Source organism: Papaver somniferum, chromosome 6, assembly GCF_003573695.1.
Source record: "Papaver somniferum cultivar HN1 chromosome 6, ASM357369v1, whole genome shotgun sequence".
NCBI lineage: Eukaryota > Viridiplantae > Streptophyta > Magnoliopsida > Ranunculales > Papaveraceae > Papaver > Papaver somniferum.
The window spans coordinates 137,707,366-137,714,305 of record NC_039363.1 but is presented as its reverse complement, the minus strand read 5'-3'; the positions used below and the strand labels follow the sequence as shown (position 1 = coordinate 137,714,305).

The 6,940-nt window shown below is 34.4% G+C and overlaps 2 protein-coding genes across 2 annotated transcripts; one reads left to right on the top strand and one right to left on the bottom strand.

Annotated features, from left to right (window-relative positions):
* Positions 1-212: 212 nt before the first annotated feature.
* LOC113291556 (2-hydroxyisoflavanone dehydratase-like) lies at positions 213-608 on the top strand. Its single transcript, XM_026541078.1, has one exon. It carries the CDS (start codon positions 213-215, stop codon positions 606-608), a length of 396 nt encoding a protein of 131 aa, XP_026396863.1.
* Positions 609-1,522: 914 nt separating this feature from the next.
* LOC113291555 (probable carboxylesterase 2) lies at positions 1,523-2,140 on the bottom strand. Its single transcript, XM_026541077.1, has one exon. The coding sequence runs from the start codon at positions 2,138-2,140 to the stop codon at positions 1,523-1,525; it is 618 nt and encodes a 205-aa protein (XP_026396862.1).
* Positions 2,141-6,940: the final 4,800 nt, after the last annotated feature.

Below are 6,940 nucleotides of genomic sequence, written 5' to 3'. Positions count from 1 at the left end.
AATGTAATGAAAAATAAATGCGAAGATATTTTTGATTAAGCAAAGATTTTTAGCTATTTTTAAGGAAAATCAGTCGACCAAAGATTTCTGAAAACGGTTCATTGGGAACTCTACCCCTACTTAAAGTTTGAGATTGACATGAATTTCATTTCATTTCATTTCTTAGAAAACCCCATCTTTGTTCCATATTTCTAGTTTTCTCGCTCTTACTAATGGAACGAAAGAATAGCAGTGGAGAAATAGCTCATGAAGTTCTACCATTAATTAGAGTCTTCAAAGATGGCAGAGTTGAAAGGTTAATTGGAACAGAAGAAGTTGTTCCTCCATCCATTGAAGATCCAAAAACTAGCGTTTCATCAAAAGACGTTGTGATCATACCTGAAACGGGTGTTTCAGCGAGACTTTATGTTCCAAAACTCATTCAGAAGAAGAAACTTCCTCTTCTTGTTTATTTTCATGGAGGAGGATTTTGCATTGAAACAACGTTTTCTCCACATTACCATTATTATCTAAATGAGGTGGTTTCACAAGCAAACGTTGTTGATGTTTCTGTTGATTATAAAAGAGCACCGGAACACTATGTTCCGATCGCTTTCGACGATTCATAGATTGTATGCTCGTATCACAATCTTCCATAAAAGATTTGTTTGTCTTATTTAAGGATTCCTCTCAGAAAAGTGAGAGACCAATCTACACTTCCCCCACGTACTTCCCCTCCTCCCTCTCCCTTCCACCATTAGGTATCATCATTCTTAATCCCTGATCCCTGGATTGAGATTAACAGGGTCCCATTATTATCCGATTTAACCAACAGATGTTTGTTACGTAGGCGGGGAAGGAGTGGGAAAGAAGCGGGGAATATATATCATTTTGGAGATGAGGTAGTTGAAGGGCTGACAAGGTCAGAAAAATATCATTAAGATTCCAGGGGACCGCCATCCCATCTAATTCGGTATCGCAGGTTGCATTTAGTCATGGCGAACAGCAAAGCAAAGGATCGTTACCAAACCAGAAGATATGCCTGGCTGGGAATGAGTCACCCGATGAAGATGAGCTCGAAGATCTAAAAGATCCACGCGAGCATCATGAGCATTGAGCAGCATAATTGAATACTAGCAAAGATGTGCAGGAGCCACATAGGCACGCTCATCCATTTCTAAAATTCGTAGATGATCGAGCTAACCTATACTGAAGTAGAGCGAGACCTCCCTCTTTACCGAGGTTAATCGACCAATTTCTTTCCTTGAAACGAAGGGAAGAGCAAACCTTGGGTGCACCAATTTCATGACCATATATGACTGAGAAAATTCAACTACTACCACATCTAAGTAACCGGTGCACCAATTTCATTATCAAGTACTGAAGCAAACTCGACCCATTACAACCGATGAAACGAACACAACGAATCGATCCAGGGGATTGAAGCTACAGTACGATAGTATTCTAACAAAGATAACTACATTATTCTAGGCTCTAGCAATTGCCCAATGACAACATTTATAGAAAAGCATATAAATAAAAATTAAGGAATAGATTGGACCCTTTTCATATTCAGAAATGAAACGAGTCGTTTCATCAAATTCACAGCGTTCTCACAGCTACGATTAACCAAGTGGAACACATGATCTTCTCCTTGTGACTCCATAATCTCCACAACTCCACTCCATCCACAATTCTTTAATGTCTCAAAATAAACCCATCCTATGTCTCTCAAAATATCTTTATCTGCTACAAACACCAAAACTCGGTCACACCCCAAGCTTGCGAGATTCGTTTCAGTTGTTGGGTTGATAAGCGGATCGTTACGCCCAGTTGTTGATGGACAAACACAATACCATAATTTTGCTGGTCCTTCCTTTGAACCGATGTCAAACTTGTCATCCAAAATTGGTTCCCCACTACTACAGAAGTAAGGATGCACAATAGCAGCACCAAAAATCTTCACCCCATGAATTTGTTCAGGGTTAGTTCCGGCTCGAATTGCCATACTATGTGCAATAGTAGCACCAGCGCTATCACCACCCAAGAAGTCTTGATCAAAATCAGCATAATCATTTAACCAACTCTCACTACCTCCCCGTTTAGAGTGAGAGAACCCAATTTCTTCATTATTTCTAATAGATTCATCGCTCTGTCTCATATACCCTAATTGTTTAAATTTCTATTTTTTATACTCATTGCAGGATAAGAAATTTAATGATAGAGTGATATAGTTAGAATCATGGAATAAAGGCTAGCATCAATTGAAGATAAAGGCAAGTATCTCGAGAACATACTAAATCATGTAATGTTATTTAGGATTTCAATGGTGCTTTATAAGAACATACTAGAGAGAAATTTTTACACCAAGGATAAAATAGTTAATTATGAGATTCATTTGTTTGCGCTCGGCCTAGGTGGAAGTGATTCACACCATTGGATGCCAGGAATGCATCCCAGTAGATTATCATTTTTTTATGGTAAATTATCATTTAATTTTGTTATCTTTGTGTATTATGGTGTGAACTTAACTTAGGCGGAAGTCTCACCAGTAGATTACTCCTAAGCTTATAAGGACCTTCAAAATATTTATGGTTCTATAGCCTGACAGATGATTTGATGGCTAACAAAAGGTAGCTGTTTGTCAGCAGTCTAAGGAGGATCTTTGAATTGTGCAATTTTTTCCATTTCTTCTATGTTTAAGTGTGTTAGTCGTATTTGTACGATTGCTGGAAATTATAAAGATAAAGATATTTTTGACATGGACGAGTTATAGTCTTATGAGGGTTCACATAGAGAACCTATAAAATATAAACAAAAAATTCTGAAACTATCAATCTTCATCGGACGAATCTCCGTGCGATTCATATTCCGAAATCTTGATATAATGAAATGATAGCTTTCATAAAATGCGAATGATTCCCCCTTTTTCCTCAAAGTAGTGCGCTTTTACGACTTCGTGCTCCAAAAACACAATATAAACTTACTTTGTTAGTGTTGTTTAATTAGAAGATCAAAAAACTTAACTTATATGAAAGAAACTCTAAAAATACTTACAGATTGTTAAGGGGACAAGCTTAGATGGCTAGTGTTAAAGATCCCTTATTGGATAGATATAAAGGAAACTATCGCATTTGGATGACAACGAAAGACCAGAACAACTAGTTTTCTAAGGCTTGGGAATAAAATGAGCAAGTTTAAGGGAAATTGAGTTTGGGAATGAGGTATCTTTATATAGATAAAGACCACAACGACTACTTTTTTCGAAGAAAAAAATGAAATAATTGGGCGGAATCGGCATTCATAAATGTCCATAAAAACCGATTCCGTATTGATGCCAAAAGTAATTGGCTTTTGTGGTTGTCAACTTTGACCGATTGTAACTTTGAAAATCAAAAAAAAAAAAGAATCAACTTTCTACCGACCATAATCGGCTCGTATTATTGCATAAGTAATCCAATTGTTTATAAAAAAGATATATGAAACTTATTATTCTAAGGCTTTAAAATCGGATTATACATAAGACCTACATAAACTGATTGTACGCTTGTATTTACAAATTAAAAATTACATCATGATTAAAAACCAATTTTACCATAAACCCACCGCATACCATGATTATACTTAAAACCCAAAGTGTGTTGAGTTCATAAACCCATTTTACCACAAAAGACATCAAATTAAATAATCCACATCGTAAGTCTTAGAACATTAAACTAAAAACTTAAAACAAGTCTTTTAATAATACAAACTTAGATAGTTCATAATAAAGTATAAAGTATCAAGGATCAGGCCGCAGCACTATCAGCATTGTCAGTACCAGCACCACCGGCATTGGCAGCAACAACGACATTGGCAGCAGTAGCACCACCTGCATTGGCAGCAACATCAGCAACAACAACATCGGCAGCAGGCTCAGTAGTAATTGATGCATAACCAACGTCCATTTATGCAAACAGACCATTCATCTCTGCAGCGTGTATCCGCCGAGATGCAATTTCATCTCTATGGCATCACTGTAGCGCAACGATAAAGTCACTGGTTAATGATACCAGTGACCTGAGTTCAAAACTCGTCATCATCAAATTCCTAACCAATCAAAAAAAAAATCTTAAAGAAATCAAGTCCTAGAATCTGTAAGTTAGATAAATATGTAATCCAATTCTGGGTATAAAACTATACAGAGAAATCAAACCCTAAAATCAGTTTATGAGGAATATCCTAGAAACCGATTCTTGTTGTTTAATATGCATCTTAAAAATACCAGTAATGGGTTTACGATCAAGCACTTATAAACCAATTCTAGTTATGTCTCTACATATTCTGATTTCTTCCCAGAATCGTTAGATGCTAATCATCCTATAAACCGACTCCCATGCATGTTCTTCATGGAGACGAAGAATATCCCAAAATCGATATATCTGATGGCTCCACATAAATTGATTTTGGTAGAAATATGAGGTTTTGATTTTTTAAAAGTGGGTTTTACATTTTTAAATCAATGAATATCTAAATTTAAAAGTATTGGTTCGAAGGGGATTTTCCTTACTGATCACCGATAGTTGATAAAAAGATTTAAAAATAAATAAATTTGATTACGGTTTGAAGATTATTAAAGATCAGAAGAATTTGGAAAGTTTTTTTTTTGTTTGTTTGCTTTAGAAGTTTAGGTTTTGTTTTTTGAAAGGATTTCTATTTATATGAGTTTAGGATTAGGGTAGATTAGTCTTTTAATTCATTTTAGACACCCCTTAGCCATCTGTATAGGTTGAGAGAAGAAATTTATAAGCCTTAAATAGTTTTTACTTTTTACAGACCCCAAACTAGCAAAGTAAGAAAAAGAAAGAAAAAAAAATTAAGAAAACAGAAAAATATTGGATGGCTCTTCCTATGGGATGCCATGGAGAGTCTTGCGCTTAATCGAAGAGGTTAAATTTACTGCAAGTTTCATCAACACACGGCTAAATATGCAGCTAGGTTCAATGTCCAAGATGTGTGGACATCTTCCCGTCCCCCTTTTGTGTTAGCGCTGAGTCAAATGCTACTCCAACCTTAGTCTAGGATCTCAGTCTTTTTAAGCCTAGTTTGATATTGCTGTGAGTTTTACAAAAGTGCTTTTTTGTTGTGATGTGCTTTGCTTTAAAAATAAAGAAGTCGGATGTTTGGTAAACTATAATTTATAAAGTGTTGTGGAACCAACAAACTGTAAATTCTGTTTAGTAAATTATCATGTTGAAGTGCTTAGGATGTGGCTAATGACGAAAATAGACATAGTTTAATTATTTTTTTTAACATTACATCTATTAATAATAAAATATTTTTTATTTATTTTGAATATTATTTAAATAAAGATAAAAAATAATAATAATTCTTATTCATATTTTAATCATTTAATATTTTATTTTTTACCTTTAAATACTACTATATTATTGTTGTTGTAGTTGTAGTTATTATTTTATAACAAAAATTAATAAAATTTGATTAGTGAAATAATTGTACATAAATAAATATTTAAGGGTAGATTTTGTCTTTTTAATATAATAACAAGGTTAAAATAGAGAATCAATTAATTAAAATTGAGTGGGTCCACAACTTCTGCTTTTACTGCTTTTAAAAGCTATTCCTGGGTAACTTTTAAAAGTTGGCCTAAAACAGAAGTGCTTTTGGAAAAAAGCGCTTTGAAAAAAGTTTACCAAACACAATTTTTCTAAAAAGTTTGTTACAAAGTGTTTTTGTAGGAAAAAAGCAATCCCATACATGGCTTTAGTCCTTTTCATTTTGTTTTTTACTCTACCCTCAAGCAGACAAAGAAAAAAAATGGTGAATTTCATTGCGCATTTAAATTTATATACTAATGAAGGGAAATGGAATTGTTTCCTGCGCATAAAATGCATCTTCACTGTTTAGGAGTTAATTCTGATCTTACTTGACTCAGTGATTTACTATAAACCCTAATTTCGTACTTAGTATAATTCTACACCTTTTATAGTATAGTATATGAGAAACTCTGATTATTTCGATCACCAGCAAAATCCTCAGTTAATTTTCTTCACTGCTCTTGAACCCTAATACCAGCAGATCCCCTTTTCTTCCACCTGAATTCATCTCAGCATCTCTTCTCCATTGTGCTCGAGCTCAATACTTCTTCAAGCTTTATCGTTAATGGAAGCAGTCAACATCTATCTCCCACTGATTCAACACATAATACCTCATCTCTTAATTCGTCTATATCATTACCAAAATCAAAATCACACCCTCTTAATTCAACATCGATCTGCAGTATCTATTAGAGCACTGATCGGTCAAACCGCAAGTGTTGCTATCTCAAGCTTGTTTGTCAATGTTAGTGATCAAAACTATAAGTCTTGATTTATAGTATACTTATAGCGATGTCTCGGACTATGATAGATTGTGTAGTTGAGCATTAAACTTCACGATGTTCATCATTTGAAGACGAAGAACTACTAAGGAGGGCTTGTGGAACTTCATCAACAAAAAGTATGTGGAGACTGAAACTCATCTATCACTTGGAAAGTCTATTTCTACTCTATCTCCCATATTGAGACAAAAGTCGTATTATTATATAGTTTTCGATTATGCACGCTTGAGATTTCGATCTGAGTTTAACTTGCTTACATATTTCTCGAAATATGTGTTGGTAAGCTTCGCTTCGACCAAGTTCATCTTATATTCTTGACGAAAGTCAAAAGATGATCATGTGAAAATCGCCGAGTAACATCTTACATGTTTTGTGTGATATAATCATTTGGTGTAGACTTAGAATGTTTCGTAATGATTATTTCAATAACTTGAAAATTGTTTTGATGCTAATAGTTCGTGAAAACAACTACTCTCATCCTCTAAGAATGTTTCAATGATTAAAATAGAGTTTAGAACCCTTAACCATTATTGGATTATGAACATAATATGTGTTCTTGCATATATGTTATCCATGTCCGGG

Bases quoted from the DNA above. Each gene is read 5' to 3' on its own strand.
- LOC113291556 (XM_026541078.1), top strand. From the start codon at position 213: ATGGAACGAAAGAATAGCAGTGGAGAAATAGCTCATGAAGTTCTACCA.
- LOC113291555 (XM_026541077.1), bottom strand. From the start codon at position 2,140: ATGAGACAGAGCGATGAATCTATTAGAAATAATGAAGAAATTGGGTTC.